Consider the following 16,303-nt stretch of genomic DNA (forward strand, 5'->3'; position numbering starts at 1 on the left):
TCCATTTAACCAGAATGTGTGTTTCTTTTTAACTATGTGAACTCTAGAGCGTGTGTGTGTGTGTGTGTGTGTGTGTGTGTGTGTGTGTGTGTGTGTGTGTGTGTGTGTGTGTGTGTGTGTGTGTGTGTGTGTGTGTGTGTGTGCGTGCGTGTGTGTGTGTGCATGCCCTGAGGAGCTGTGGGTTACCTGCCCTTGGTGCCTATGCAGCAGGGCCGCCCTTTAATCTTGCAGTCCATGTGCCGAAGGCCTGTTTGGTTCAACCTGCCACGCTTGGTACAGATCTGAGAAGAGCAGAAAAGGTCCAATGTTTATCGAAACAAACTCATGCACAAGTACAACATAATTCTGAGATATCAATTTGAGGCTTGAACTGTTACCCAGGATGTAGAAGACCCACAAACACACTAAACAGTACATGAAGTAACCACACACTAAACCCACCAGGAAAGGCAGGTAAATATTAAAGGCTAATTTACATGTTGATGCTTTTAAATTTGCACATTTGTTTGAAAACTACTTCAAAATGTAAGATGAAAAGGAAGACAGCCAGACAGATACACCATTCATTTCCTGACTGGTCTTTCTAGTTATTTGCTTTCCATGAAATCCCGCATGATTTCCCTATTCCTACCCCACAAGGCTCCTACTTGAGCAAGTCTATTACACCGAACATCCAGCTTTCATTTGACACATCTGAAACGTCATCTATAGTGAGTTGCAGCAGCTTTGAACCTGACGGCAGTTCCCTTGGCTCCACAAAGAGCTTCCTCAGGAGACTAAACCTGTTCCACTTACCGGCCACTCGGTGATGTCATCGGGCCATATGTGCGGTGCTATGGAGCCGGGCTCTTCACAGATCCTTTAGCCAATACATGTTTATGGGCGAGAAGACCACGGAGGAACATCATGTTAAAGCATCAACATAAAACACGTCATGGATAAGCATAAACATAAATGTATCACAGAAAAGCATGAACATAAACATATCACACATAAGCATATCATGCATAAACATAACCATATCACAAATAAGCATATCACGCAGAAGTATAAACATATAACGCATAATAGACATATCACATATAAGTATAAACATATCACGCATATACATAAACATAAGCGGACGCAAGAGCATGAACAGATCTCTGCTGCTGGCCTTTATGAACAGCTATGGGAGTGGCCATCTTGTGAGGTCTCCCTCCAGGCAGTACCTTGGGTCCTGATGACACACAGCGCCGGACGTCCTGACGATGTCCACATCTTCATTTGTCCACTGGATGAAAGTGCCAAGTGTTTCCTTACAGGGGAGAGGAGAGATTGAGATTCACGATTCAAGTGAAACAACCCATGATAGTGGCCTGTAGGTGGCAGTATAGGGCTATGTGCTGTGCATGTGGATCAGTATGAGCTCGAGTGGTATGTGTGCATAATTTGGTGCAGCTTTGACTAGGAAAAATCCTGAAACAAATTAAGGTTAGAACACGCAATCTAATAGCATTCCTGCTATTAGACTCAAAAGTCCTGCTCAAAAGTTAGGAATCACAGAAATGGTCTTTTGCATCCAAATAACCTACAATTGATAAAATATAATGCAAAAGTGATCATTCTGAAAAGCAATATTATAGCTGGATTATTTTGGATTACGTAGGAGCAAAAGGTTCATTTATGGTAATCCTAATCCTATTTTAAAGTGTAAAAGGCTGATTTATCATCAGGGAAACACAATCATGTTTTAGCAGCTCAACATTGTCTTGCAGAGTCAAGTCCAGATAAATCAACTCATGTTCATTTATATACAGTAGCACATTTCATACACAGAAGTCATTCAATGTGCTTACATACACCTCCATGTATTAAAAACCTTTTTGGGCTATCTGGAGCACTAGACTAGAGAATGGACAGAAAAACAGCTTTCTATCGACTTAAAAAAAAGAGAAATCCCAGAGTTATCTTCAACGGTAATGAGTCTCAGGAATGCTGGCTGACCTCAGTGCAGTGTCAAAGAAAACAAAACCTATCAGACTAAGAAAAGGAACAGACTAAAATGGACAAGAGAAAACAGATGCTGGGTGGACAATTCTTATTAAATTACCTGTTATACATTGCCAAAAGTGAACTAATGTGTTGAGCAGAAACATTGAGAGAAACACAGCTTCAACATTTCCTTTTCAACAGCCTCATAATCTCTCAAGCAGAAAAAATGTGATAGTGTGAGGGTGCTCTGGTTTTGCTCAAATGTGTACCTCGTAAACACCGAGTATTAGGAATCTTAGGAAACAGGGAAGGCCATTACTCCATTCTACCATAACTCCATTGCCATTTCATATCCTATCCTAGACTTCTTTTGACAAATGGAGCACTCTTTAATGCGCAAGAACAAAAATAACATCTTCAAGCACTAACTATGAGTTTTCCTGTCACTTTTGGGGTGATTCAAAACTGAAAGAACGGTAGAGTATCAGCTTGGAGAAAGGTGTGTGCATGTACATATATGCAGAGATAAAACAGGTGAGCACACATAACTCTCTTTCTCTCTGTGTATACGTGTATGTGTGTGTGTGTGTGTGTGTGTGTGTGTATGTGTGTGTGTGTGTGTGTGTGTGTGTGTGTGTGTGTGTGTGTGGATGAGATGATGCGTATGTCAGGAGAGCCCACTCACTGAGCAGTCTTTGTTGAGGGTCTGCACACAGCCGGAGTTGTCGTTCTGGACGCAGCAGCCCGTCTGCCGCTCCAGGTCTTTGGCCTTGCGGATGAGCTGCACGATCTGCTGGTCCTGCCTGATGCAGGGGGAGAACTTGGCCCCCAGGTGGATGAGATCATCCTGAACGCGCCCAAAGAGCACAGATGAAGAGCCGGCACAAAGGCTTACAATAACGTGCATTACAGCGGTGTGCAGTTACATTCATCCGTACAAGCAAAAATGATTTTCTGATTTTTAAGGTTTCATGGTCATAATTTTATTGCTAAAGGCTTTCCGCACTATAAAATCATAACATTTAGTTTCGAGTTTCCTTGCACGCCGGGGTAGAAGAACGCCAGAGAGAAGGAGAGCCCAAACTCACAGAGGACGGCCCAAGCCAGAAGTTCTCCTGCTGGATGTACTTCACGCTCTCATAGATGCCTTTGTTCTTCAGCACCTGGAGGAACACATGAAAAACAGTAGATGAATGAAAAGCCACTGACAGGGCAGAGAGTGTGACTCCTCTGCGGGTTCGCATGAGAAACTCTTGAGTTTGTGCTAGCGGTGGGCAGGGAGCGGTGGGCAGGGAGCGGTGGGCAGGGAGCCGTGGGCAGGAGCGCTGGTCTGCTGTTAGTGTCTGACAGGAAGGCCACACTGGGCTCGTAACTGAAGCATTTCCGCTCACGCTCACGGAGCATCTGCTGCTGCGATTAGCCTCCATTATAATCAATGGAGCTGGCTGCACCAGATGTGATAGCAGCAGTCGTGTGTACAGTACGTAAAAAAAAAAAAAAATCTGCGAACGGTGCGCTTCACTTCCAGACCCGGTGTAGCGCAGGTGTGAGGCATCACCTGGCCATTCCATGCCACTCCTCTCTCCAAGATTATATCTAACATGTCTCTATATTATTGGTGTTAACTAACCTTTTTGTGGCAATGTATGCTTTTGTCTTTTTTGTCTAATCTGTGTCATCTCACTCCTAGGAGACAATAAAGACTCATCTTATCTTATCTAAAGCCCACACATCACTCTCTTTGTTTGTGGTAAAGAGCGGCGGGTGAAAATGGAGGTAATGACTGTGTAAGGGGAGCACCAACCAAGAAGCACCTTTCATGGCCTGAGCGTACAAGAAGCATCCCCAGAGAACCATTAAGGAGACCTTGCCCTTAAGCACCATAGAGGACATCTTGCCACTAATACCACCAGCAGTTATTAGTGATCTGGTTGTTTGGTTGTTGTGTGACTGGTTGCTAAGGAAGTGGTGTGGGGGAGCTGAGTGTGTGAACGTGGTGGGGGTCTCAGGAGGATGTGGGGGGGAGGGGCTGAGTGTGTGAATGTGGTGGGGGTCTCAGGGGGGCATTGTGTGTGTGTGTGTGTGTGGGGGGGGGGGGGGGGGGGGCGGGGAGTGCATAGGTGTGTGTGTGTGTGTGTGGGGGGGGGGGGGGGGGGGTTGGGGGGGGTGTCTCACCAGCTCGGTGGTGGAGCGCTGGGCGAATCCGACGGGGGCGAAGCCGTACGTGCAGATGGCCAGGAGGGTGATGACGATGTGGACGAACGTGATCCAGTACGTGAAGTACGGCCTGGAGGGAGTAGAACAGATGGTTTAGATCGAGTGTCCTCAGCACAGGCTTCACTGAGTGCCCATTACAGAACACACTGACCACTGGTCAGGTCACCACAGCAATTTAATAACTTTAGAGGCTTCACTAAGTGTCCATGAGGAAAAAGACTGATAACTCCATATTTTAGGATCTACAGTATATTCTAATAGCATGGGCAGCCACTGGCCACCGTGGTTACTGAACTTGATAGCAATCACTTTATCATGCCTGCACTTCTGCACACGTCCAACATTGTTTTTGATACTAATGGATGGGTTCATGTTCATTCCAAACATTTGAAAATATTATGGCCCAATCCCTCATGCTGTCCTAAAGCCCTGTGCACAGAGAGCTGGTGGTGGTGGTGGTGGTGGTGGTGGTGGTGGTGGTGTTGGTGCTAGAGGGCCTCACCGGTGGCTGTGGAAGTCCTCCAGCTGCTTCTGCACGTTGCTGCTGAGGCTGCGGCGGTAGTGGCGGTTCAGCCACTTGCCCACCACGCCCATGCCGTACAGGCGCTTGTGCTTGTCGAAGGCGAAGTGCTTGACCTGCGAGGCGATGCGTCGCCCGCGACGCTGCTGCGGCCGCTCACAAGGCAGCGGCGTCTTACTGATGTCCCGTCTGCACACGGAGAGGGAGGAGAACACACACACACACACACACAGATCATCAGAGACTGAAAGACAGGCTTGCTGTATATATATATATACAGTATATTTATATATGTATACTTTATACACACACACACATATATCAGATCAGATGCATTCAAAAAGTCACAACTTTTTTTTTTACAGTTTTAAAATATTGTTTTATTAGACATTATACTGTAATAAGATGCTGTAGTAAAAAAAAAACATCTCACAGACTGATATCAATCGGCTCTTTAGCAGTAGCTCAGTGCTGATTTCACATGGAGGTCAGCAATGTTTCAAACCAGTTCTTATGAATATACAGATTACAGATATACAGATTAATAATAATAAAAAAAAATAATAATCCAGATATTCATTTGTTATTATTTATTATCTCCCAGTCACCACCAAAATGAGCAAGTGGACAGAGGAACGTAGTGCTGTAGCACATGCAACAAGTATGCCAGGTCACCAGATTGGAATGGGGTTCTTCGCACTTTTCTTTCTTTTGCCGTGGATTTCCAACACATATCTGTTAATGTATATGTAGTTCTGTGTTGTATTGACTTGTGCAGGAACTAGATCTAATTAAGGCAGCAAATCTCAAAGAGGCTAAAGTCAAACAAAGAAATACGCATAGACACTTTTCTGGTCGACCTGTCACAGCACAGATACTGCACTGATAGCAGTGAGTGTGTAACATATCAATGTGGAGCATGGTCAGTCGGTGCCAAAGTATCTCTGGCCAAAATGTGTTGGAGCCACTGGGTGAACTTCCGTTGTCAGTATGGTGATGTCAGGAAACTCCTGAATGATTGATTTTGCGCCGTGTGGTGTAGAGAAAAGGCTGAGGAGGATGATGTGTTTGGCTTGCAGTCTGTGCTCTCGCAGAACTCGGACCGCTTCGATAACAGTGTTTCCTGTGCTGAGGATAGGGTACATGAGCAAAACCTTGCGGCGACTGATGTCAGGGGGGAATTTGGAGTAGTAAACTTTGGCTTTCTGTGTCTCCTCGTCGCTCTGGATGAGGATTTTCCCAATGCAGATGGACCGGCAGCAATCCCTCAGACCCTGTTCCATGGCCTCCCCACTTCTCATGATGCTGACTCCACAGTTCCCCCTCTCAAACTTGACGCCATCATATTTGTGCCCTGTTGGAGTGGTGACTGTGCACTCACTGTATGGAAGCTGATTGAGTCCTTCTTCAACCACTAACCTGATCAGTCTCTCTGCACAGAACACGAAATCACCTCTACTGGTCGACTTATCTCTTATGATGGTCTGTAGTTCTCGTATTTGGTCATTCAGTGGAAGGAGTTTCAACTGGGGTCTTATCAGACACCGCGCCTCGTTACTTAATGTAACGGTGTCGTTATGTTGTCCGTTATCTCCGTCGGTGAACGTTTCCGATTGTGTCTGGAAGCCGCTACTGTTGAACCGTACTTGTTTAGCCGCATGCTCTTGACTGTCATTTCCGTTATTGTTCATCTGCTGGTTATGGCAAGGCATTGTATTGTCGTTGAAATATGTTTCCATAGAACAAAAAACAGGACGAAGCTAGTAATCGGCTACTATGCAACCAACAACTGTAAATATAGTTCACAGCGCAAGGCAGTTAGGTAAATTTCCCTTGTCATCCCTGTAAATAATGTTCCGATCTTGAGTTTATTTAATCCGCATGACGTTGAAGTTACAGGAACAGTCACAACTGAACTTGTGAAGCAGTACAAAGTGGAGACTCCGACATCATCCATGCGTGCCCACAATGAGCAATGTTGCAGGGCAACCACATAACCGGTTTCATCGTGTACCGTGTATCGATGATTAAAGTTCTCAAGAAACGGATCATGAGTTCTCAAGAAACTTGAGGTTGGTGTGAGCGGGAGTGTATTGTTTGTGTGTGTGAAGGCCCGATCACATTACAGGCGGCATGCGCTGCGCTCACCGCTAGGTTGCTCTTGGTTGAGATAACGTTCTATGAGTTTTGTTGCTGTTACCGCTCCTATTTCTATGGTTACTGCTGGGCTCCGCGCAAAAGACCATTCACTTACAGCGCGCCACGGTCAAAGTTCAACATATTTCAACTTTGACCGCGGTACGCGCAACAGCGGCAAAACGACAAAATGCCGCCGGCGCTGCACTTTGCTGAGCACAGCGGCAGACCCGTTTTTGCGCTCTCAACCCATTGAAATGAATGGGTTTCATAGCGCATGCCGCCTGTAATGTGATCGGGCCTTGAGAGAGAGTAACCAAATGACTCATCCTGCACTGGATCATCTTCCTGAATCTCAATATTCCGATCACAACAAGTCTGGGCAAATGACTAAATCAGTCAGAGGCTGCATTCATTGTTTTACCCTTGATGTCATCACATCAAGGGTAAAACAAAAGTAGGCTATTGGTTTTATCAAAACTGTTGCCAGTATTTTTAAACTTAAACTAAATAAAATACAACTGGCAAAATACGATTTTGAATTTTAAATACATGCATCAGAAATACTGCTCATCCCCGGACGCTGACTGCAGCAACTCGAGATAGGTAGTTATGATTTTTTTTATGAGTTTGTGTTTTGCGTTTATGTCAGTGTTGATCCAGTTTGACTGCTTTGCTATGTTGCCCACCCAAAAGTAGTCGTCTAGAACCGGTCCTGGACCACTGCACATTTTTCTGAGGTCATCCTACGGTTGCTGAGTGACATTCAAATGAGTTAACGGTCACATTCAAATGCGCAGTGATCTCTTCTTTTTGAATATGACCGTCAACTCAGTCAAATGTCACTCAGCCGTAGGAGGACATCAAATGTGCAGTGGTCTCTTCATTTTTTTCCAGAGCTGAACATATACTGTACATATACAAATGTATATCTGGGAGACTGGAAACACAGAGAGAAAGGAGCTGAAAGGAGAAATGAAAGAGAAAGAGAGATGGCAAAGATAGAAAGACTAATAGAGATTGTAATGAGTGAAAGAGAAATTGGCCTGTGGTGTTGCCCAACCCTGGTTCTCCCCACTGTGACTCACAGGCTGTAGAAGGGGGTGCCGTCTCCAAAGGGCATGTCTCCTGGGCCGTACGCGGCGGACAGAGGGGGCGACTCGAACACGTCGTCGGCCATGGAGTACATCTCCTCTCGAGCGTCAATCTGGGACAGGGGACAGCACAGTGAGCTCAGCAGCAACAACACATTTCTACTATATACTCAGTCATGGCTACGCAGACTAGCTACCAGCAGGTACTGGGAATATGTAACTTGAGAGAGGTGTGTAAAAGCGTTTTGTAAACCCTCTATAGTATAACCATTTATATCACCATTGATATACTTATTAATACTTAATATGACTTACAGTAATACTAACACACTCTATTTCTCTTCCCTTTCCCCTATACCTCACCTGTGAGGTAAACCATTACCAGCCATCAACCATCTCTGTGCCTGTCCCTCATCACACCTGAAGTCACATCCCTCTGACTGCCCTACCATCGCCATTGCCTTCGCCATCCCTATGACTGCCCTAACATCGCCTGCTGTGGTTCCCTGCCCGAATCTTTGGCCCTCGGATCCCAGCGACCCATCACCTTCCGAAATAACTAATGGATTACTAATGGACAATTTATTCCCTACACTGGACTATTTGAACTTTCATTGTCATTGTAACTTTCAAACTACAAATGACTGTACTGTAACTGACCCAAGGCAGATGGGTTGGGCCCTTGAGTCGTGGGTCTGTCTGAGGTTTCTTCCTATATGTATCTCCAATTCTAGGGAGTTTTTCCTTGCCCCTGTTACTCATGGGCTCTCTTTGAATGTCTAACACTCTGTAAAGCGCCTTGAGACATGTGTAATGTATTGGCGCTCTATAAGCGACATTAAAATTGAAAATTGTAACTTCTATGCTAACTCATTAGCCTGGCTCCCATCACTTGAATGGGTACATTTAGCTTCCTTTTACTCCGCTGTCATACAATGGGATACATCTCCTCTTGTGCATTCAACCAAAACAAGAGGGAAACTAAATGAGACACATACATCTCCCTTTTGTACACACATCCATAGAAACAGACAGAAGTTCCTTCCCAAGCCTTTCACAACTGGCCACATACTCTTCTGCAAACATATCAGTCTGAGTCTCATTATGGATTCTTTCTATCAATGATTCATTTGAGTTTTACAAAGAAGCGCATAAATCCTGGTACACGGCTCCTTCTCAAAGAGTGGTCCTGACACGCTAGTTCTAATGGGGGACTCTGTGAGCCAATAGGCCCACAGGAAAACCCATCACGGTGAATGGGAACCAGCTCATCCAGTCTGCCAGTGCAGGGGAACCAAAAATAACATCTGACATTTCGTTTTAATTATCCAGGCCGAGGCTGATTCAAAGCTGATGTGCAGTGGGTGAGTGATTTACCTGTACGGAAAAAAACCCCGGAGAGAGAGAGTAATAAACACAGGAAATGGGGAGACGATAAACACAGAAAAGGTTACAGTCACACACAGAGGGTGGAAACTTCCCTTATTAGTGAAAAGTCAACAGAAAAATAAGAAACCACTTTTTCTATCCATCCGAAACCAAGCACGCAAACTTTGAGTGAGATAAACACTTGAAAAGGCCTTTCAGCTACTTTGGATATGACAGATACTAGAGAGAGAGAGAGGAAATGTTCAGGAAGATAACTGTACATTGAACACTAAACATTTCAGAGAGACACAGAGGGCACAAAAGGACAGCAGGTTAAATGTTGGACAGAGGGACTCTCTCTCACTCTCACTCTCTTTTCTCTCACTCTCTCACTCTCGCTCACTCTCCCTCACTCTCTCTCTCTCAATCTCTCCCTCACTCTCTCTCACTCTCTCTCTCAATCTCTCCCTCACTCACTCTCACTCTCACCTTGCTGAAGAAGACGGAGTCGGAGGTGTCGGCCGTGTCCACCGTGTCCTCCTCCATCCAGCTGGGCCGGGCGAAGCTGCGGCGTGGGAACCCACGGCCGGTGCCGGTGACCGATCCCTGCAGCCCCGGACGACCCTGCGCAACACAAAACCCAGCGGTCACTCAGGCGGTCTCACTCGAAAAAACACTGAACAGAAACCAACAACAACAACAACAACAACAACACCTGGGCATTCCCCATTCAGTCATGAATGACATCACCATCTTTAACCAGCATAAAGCCTCCAAAAGTTTCCAAAAGCCACACAGGTTATTTTTGCACTTGTGTATGTTTATTTGGTTAGGAATGTTGCAAAATATACCAAATGCCTGAGCTAACGACTCCAATTACAGAAAAATAAACAGGAACATCAGTACAACCAGATGCAACACACTTTTTTTTCCAACACCAAAAAACTATAAATTGCACATTTACCACAATAACCACACTTTACTGCAGCAGACTAAACTAAGACGCTCCACAGTTCTCTGTGCCCTTAAATTTGATCTCCGTAACCTTTGCCCTTTGACCCCGGCGGCCTGACCTTGATGAGGTTGGAGGCGGCGCGGATGCTCATGCGGGCGACGGACTCCCTCTTGCGGCGCGGCATGCGGGCGTAGCCGGAGCGCTGGCTGGAGAAGGAGCTGAGCGAGGTGATGCGGGGCGTGAAGGGCGTCCGCGGCGGCCGCTCCGTCTCGCTCGGCTGACGAAAGGCCCGGCCACGGGCCAGAGGGTCCACAATCTGGAGGAGGAGAAGATGTATTAGTCCTTTAAGGGACAATTAGGGACAGGAAAACTTTACATTTACATCTACATTATTATCATTATCTACATTCATTATTTCAGGGTCCACAATCTGGAGGGGGAGGAGGAGAGATGAAGATGTGTTACAGGATAGTGCTTTAAGGGACAATTAGGGACAGGAAAACTCGTCATACATCTTCGTCTACATTTACGTCTACATTTTCATTATTTCATGTCCCTTCATTTTGTTCTCTTGCCACTTTTAGGCGGAGGACTGGCCTACAATACAGTCAGTGCTTGGCTTGTATAGCATCTTCATATCCTTCATAACCTCACAGATGTATCACAGCCTCTCCTCATAACAGAGCAATCAAAACAACATATCGTCATTCAGGAACGTAAGCGTGGGGACAACAGAGGGATTACTGCTACTAGGTCAAAGGTCAGAAGAACACACCTCGTCAGGACATCTGAGAGAGCAGACACGTGAGACACCCAATACACTAACTAACTAGCTGCATGACATGGCATGGCCCTCCAACAGCAGTGAATGTTGGCGAGGGACGAACAGGAGCATGCCAAACAGAGAAGAGGAGAGGAGAGGAGAGTGTGTGCTGATCAGAGGAGGCAGCAGCCAAACAGGAAGAAACTCTGAGAGAGTGACATAGTGAGAGAGAGATAGATAGATAGATAGATAGATAGATAGAGACATAGATAGAGACATAAATAGATAGAGAGGAAGAGAGACCGATAGATAGATAGATAGATACATAGATAGATAGATAACGAGGAAAAGAGACAGATAGATAGATAGATAGATAGAGAGAGAGAGAGAGAGAGAGAGAGAAGTGAGTGTCAGCTGCAGCTGAAGCAACCCTACTGCACTGTGCCATTATTTCCAGTATTATGGGGAGTAGTGATCTCCTGAGATCTTCTTCACCCTCAGTCATCACTCCCTCCTCCTCCTCCTCCTCCTTCTGATCTCACCCACCCAGCAGAACTTCCCCATGTCCCAACCAGGGCCTCATCCACCAGCTAAACTGTCTAGGGCTGCCTCCATTAACCAATTTTATTATTGACTATTAAATTAATCACTATTTTGATAATCAATTAATCGGTTCTTTAAGGAAAATACATCAACATTCTCTGATTGAAGCTTCTTAGGCTTGAATATTTCCTTTACAGCTTTACTGTATACTCCTCTATGACAGTGAACTAAATATCTTTTGTGTGTGGACAAAACAAGGCATGTGAAGACATAATCTTGGAAAATGACTATTTTCTGATATTCTAACGATCAAACAACGGATCGATTTATCAAGAAAGTAATCATCAGTTGCAGACCTTGCCTGTTCTGTGGTGTCTGTTACAGTCTGCATATCTTTTCAGGGAGCGGGCCATTTTGTTTTGTGTTTCTATGCAATGGCCGGAACATAACAACAGTTGTTCTCTCCCACCCAGGCTCATGTTCCAGCTCCTACAGCAGTGTTCCCCAGTAGGCCTCACACTCTGCCACTGCAGACAGCCAGAGAGAAACTCACATAACGCCCCCTAGTAAAGAACTCGTAAAACGCCACATAAAAACAAAACTACTGGGCAGGAGCAAGGTCCACTTTCTTTTCCGGGGCTTTCAGAAATGCAAACTATTTTGGCCCAGCACACAGGTCCCTCGGGGGGAGGGGAGGGGGGGCAGGGAGGGGTGTGTGTGTGTGTGTGTGGGGGGGGGGTGTGTTGGCAGGAGAGCTGGCTGGCACCCGGGTACCTTTGGCATCTTGAAGGTGGCGGGCGACTCGAGCTTCTCCATGCTGCTGCTCCCGTCGGGCGTGTCGCAGTACTGCGGCTTGAGCTTGCCGTAGCGCTGGCTGCAGTGGCGCAGGCTCTTGCGCTGCCACACCTGCTGCTTGCTCTCAAAGTCACTGCCCACGCCGAACCACTGCGCCGTGCCCCTGTGGTCAGGAGGGGGGGAGAGAGAGAGAAAGGGAGGGAGGGAGAGAGAGAGAGAGAGAGAGAAAGAAAGAAAGAAAGAAAGAAAGAAAGAAAGAAAGAGAGTGAGGGAAACAGAGAGAGAGTGAGAGAAAGGGAGGCGTGAGAAGTGTAAAAAAAGAACATGGGAAGAGTGGAGAAAGTAGGGGGAGGGACAGAGACATACAAAACTAAATGAGGAACCATTACAAGGAATTCACTAAAAAACAGAGACCAGACTATAGTGGATAATGCAGCTCAACTGAAAATTAGCTCAATGAACGAATCCACCTGTGCAGTTCGCAGCGCCAGCTGATCCAAAACCAAGACATATTTCTTGTGAGACATTTTTATTCTGCGCGACTACATGTGCCTCGAAAAGAATGCCAACGGGGGCAGTTTTCTGAACATGCTTCAGGAACAGAGAGGCGACTCAGTTCCTTCCAAGGCCGGCTAATTATCTTCCATTGAGGCTGGCTGGCACAGTGGCAGCGCTCCAGCCCTCTAAAGCAATCTAGACTAATGGCACGGGAGTGGAGTGCATTTTCATTAGGAAACAAGATTACGGCCCAATCCAGAAAATTGCGGCGCGGTGCGTCGAGGAATCCAATTCGATTCGATTTGGTTCAGTGTTATTTCCACGAAGCCATTAGAGTGCTCGGTCTGTGTGCGTTTCAAAAGAAAAAAAAAAAAATCTCCTCATGAGTGGAGTATGACAGTGAAGGATTCATTCAACATGCAGGTGAATGTGTGTGAGAGTGCAGATGTGAACACAGGAATGTTGTGAGTGTGTGTGTGTCTTGGCTGCCCGAGTGTTGGCATTGAGGTGTGTCGTCGGTGTATGATGTGTCAGCAGCGACATGTGAGCGTGTGTGGGCAGCAGCGTGTGAGCCAAACGTGGTGGGGAGGTGTGTGTGTGTGTGTGTGTGTGTGTGTGTGTGTGTGTGTGTGTGTGGAGCGATGGCTCACTTGCGGATGCTCTGCGAGAGCGAGGTCTGCCGGCGGAACTGGGCTCTCCTCCTGTCGGCCGAGGGCTCGGACAGGGCCTCGCTGGACTGCTGCATGCTCACGCTCTTCTTCAGCGACGGACGCAGGGGCTGGGGCTGGAGAGACACACACACACACAAACACACACACGCACACACAAGTTGGTTAAATTCCACATGAATCACTTTACCTTTCGAGAAACGTTTCACAGCAGAGAGGAAAGCAAGGGATTGTTCACATGATTGTTCAGTCAAGTTCTCCACATGATAAAGCACACAGACTCCTAGTGCTGACTGATCTCTCCACAGCACTGGAGAAGGTGCACTGTATGAATGTATGTATGTAATCTCCTTACAGGTCATCACTCATCAGTCCCTGGACATCTCTGAACATGGTGCAAAGACCAGCATGTGAGCTAGCAGCCTGCCAGCAGGTGGGGTACCAAGCTGCATTGTGTGTGTGTGTGTGTGTGTGTGGGTGGGTGTGTGGGTATGTTTTGATACATAGAGACAGAGTGAGAGAGAGATTGTTTGAGTATGTATGCGAGTGTTTTTCTGTGTGTGTGTGTGTGTGTGTGTGTGTGTGTGTGTCTGACTGAGTGTGTGTGTGTGTGTATGTGTGTATGTGTATGTGTGTTTAAGCTTGCACATTTCTGATGTTGAAAATGAGCTAAGAGCTTGTTAGACTGTGTGTGTGTGTGTGTGTGCACGTGTGTGTGTGTGTGGGTGTGTGTGTGTGTGTGTGTGTGTGTGGTCTATGATCTAAATGGCTGAGCGGAGGATGGCTCCCTGCACGCCCCACGCTGGCCTGATTGCCTGTGACAGGTAGTGCTGCTGTGGCACTCTCACGCCTGGCGGAGCACATGAGCTCCGCGCTAAAGCAGCCAGTTAGTGCGGCCCAGTGGCTCACAGCCAGACACACACACATCCTTACAGCAGGATCTGGGCCACTCGCCTCTTAAGCGTCGCACCACAGAGAGAGGGTGGAGACACACACCGAGTGGGGGAGAGGAGGACAGGGGTGACATGGAGAGGGAGAGAGAGAGAGAGAGACTGAGTGAGATAGCGATAGAAAGAGAGAGAGAGTGAGAAAGAGAGAGAGGAGAACAGGGGCGACAGAGAGGGAGAGAGAGAAAGAAAGAAAGAAAGAAAGAAAGAAAGATAGAGAAAGAGAGAGAGAGGGGAACAGGGGCGACGTCTTCACTATAAACCAGGGAGGAGTTGTGTGCCATCACCAGGCTAGTGCCATCCATCTCCAAGATCTGTCTGTAAAATATTCATTTCCTGAACATTATGGGTCATTAGCCACTTCCCACTCCCAGCCAGTGCAACAAAGGTGATATTAACAGTAACACAGAACAATGACAAGCACAAGGAAACATCACCCAGGACAAGCTCTGTCAAAATTGCACAAATTAAACCATACCATGTGATATATAGCACACAATATATAAACTATGTAGCAAATATGGTGTATTTTTTAACTCAACAAATATTTGTCCAAACACATTCAAGAAATGCATCCCAACTCCTTATTTCTTGGCTAATAAAGTCCAAAATATAAATAACTTGCATGCCATCATCACATTCCTGTGATATAGAAGGCATTCACAAGATTAAATACAGTCGCGCATTTTCGGTCTTGCAAGACTCAGTTATCACCATGCTGCATAACTGTCACACCAAACCCTCAGTGAATGCCAGTCACCAGCCATGTGCAGCTGTTTCCTTCTCTCTCTCTCTCTCTCTCTCTCCCTCTCTCTCTCTCTCTCTCTCTCTCTCTAGTTATGGCCACACCCAGTCTGTCCTCAAACACTGCGTGCACAGCTGAACTGGTCATGAGGTTTAACCACTGACCTACAAAAGCCATGAGACAACACCATTAGTATTAATAACAGCATGAGAGCCAAACAGAGATGATCACCAGCCAGAGGTATTTGTAGACCATTCAAATAAAATACCTTCTGATAACAAAGACTAACAATTAACTCCAAACGGGTCTGTCTGGTCACTAAACGTCTGTATTAGACATGAATGTAATCCAATTGGTGGTGCAACTGGCTGGGGCACCTGCACTGTACACTGGCGACCCGGGTTCGATTCCCGCCCCGTGGTCCTTTCCGGATCCCACCCCTGCTCTCTCTCCCATTCACTTCCTGTGACTCTTCCCCGTCACGTCATTAAAGGCACAAAAAGCCCAAAAAACATACTTTAAAATAAAGAAATATGGTATGTTAACTTACATTGAACTATTGAATTACAATAAAGATGATGTAAAGAGTGCTACAAAGCCTATATCAGTAAAAGGCAATAACAGACAATAAACCCTTGGTAGTGCGACTGGTGCCAGTGGTCAGTCAGTGATGATGGCATGTGGGGAAACAGGACCTCTCACTTCCCACTGGAGGTCATCTGCGTGTGATGTCACGGCTCTAAGAGTACCTGTTTGCTGGACTCGGAAGGTCCACTTTGTGCGACGTGAAGGTTCTGAGAAGGTTCTGACCTGTTTGCTGGACTCTGCTTCGGGCTCTTCCTGGGACGGAGGGATCGCGATGGTCAAGCTCGGAGGCTTCTTGCTCTTCAGGCGGCTGTCTGGTTGGCTGCCGCTGCCGTTCGTCTCTGCCCCCTCCTGGGCCGACATCCTGACGTCTCTTTCAGTTCCTGAAGGAGACAAGTTTCTTTCCTTTAGCATGAGGAGACAAGTAAATAGTGTTTCTTTCCTTTAGCATGAGGAGACAAGTAAATAGCATTAATTTCCTTTAGCATGAGGAGA

General features: G+C 46.4%; 2 protein-coding genes across 4 annotated transcripts in view; both read right to left on the reverse strand.

Moving 5' to 3' along the window:
• Nucleotides 1-16,303, reverse strand: part of LOC134092981 (inactive rhomboid protein 2-like) — a 36,845-nt gene that overhangs the window by 9,923 nt on the left and 10,619 nt on the right. For all 3 annotated transcript variants that reach the window (XM_062546198.1, XM_062546216.1, XM_062546207.1), the window contains 13 exons: nucleotides 16,034-16,191; nucleotides 13,514-13,647; nucleotides 12,345-12,528; nucleotides 10,383-10,580; nucleotides 9,799-9,933; nucleotides 7,936-8,054; nucleotides 4,694-4,900; nucleotides 4,150-4,261; nucleotides 3,063-3,137; nucleotides 2,660-2,821; nucleotides 1,212-1,297; nucleotides 796-859; nucleotides 187-281 (listed from right to left, as the gene is read on the reverse strand). In XM_062546198.1, the coding sequence (XP_062402182.1) occupies nucleotides 187-281; nucleotides 796-859; nucleotides 1,212-1,297; nucleotides 2,660-2,821; nucleotides 3,063-3,137; nucleotides 4,150-4,261; nucleotides 4,694-4,900; nucleotides 7,936-8,054; nucleotides 9,799-9,933; nucleotides 10,383-10,580; nucleotides 12,345-12,528; nucleotides 13,514-13,647; nucleotides 16,034-16,171 (1,709 nt within the window). In that variant the 5' untranslated portion in view covers nucleotides 16,172-16,191. The remainder of the gene's footprint in view (nucleotides 1-186; nucleotides 282-795; nucleotides 860-1,211; nucleotides 1,298-2,659; nucleotides 2,822-3,062; nucleotides 3,138-4,149; nucleotides 4,262-4,693; nucleotides 4,901-7,935; nucleotides 8,055-9,798; nucleotides 9,934-10,382; nucleotides 10,581-12,344; nucleotides 12,529-13,513; nucleotides 13,648-16,033; nucleotides 16,192-16,303) is intronic.
• On the reverse strand, nucleotides 5,450-6,598 carry LOC134093031 (uracil phosphoribosyltransferase homolog). The gene has a single exon (XM_062546290.1). It carries the CDS (start codon nucleotides 6,448-6,450, stop codon nucleotides 5,635-5,637), a length of 816 nt encoding a protein of 271 aa, XP_062402274.1. The 5' UTR covers nucleotides 6,451-6,598; the 3' UTR covers nucleotides 5,450-5,634.

The sequence above is a fragment of the Sardina pilchardus genome, chromosome 1 (genome assembly GCF_963854185.1).
Source record: "Sardina pilchardus chromosome 1, fSarPil1.1, whole genome shotgun sequence".
Taxonomy (NCBI): domain Eukaryota; kingdom Metazoa; phylum Chordata; class Actinopteri; order Clupeiformes; family Clupeidae; genus Sardina; species Sardina pilchardus.

Coding starts and splice junctions, on each gene's coding strand:
- LOC134093031 (XM_062546290.1), bottom strand. CDS start 6,450: ATGGAAACATATTTCAACGACAATACAATGCCTTGCCATAACCAGCAG.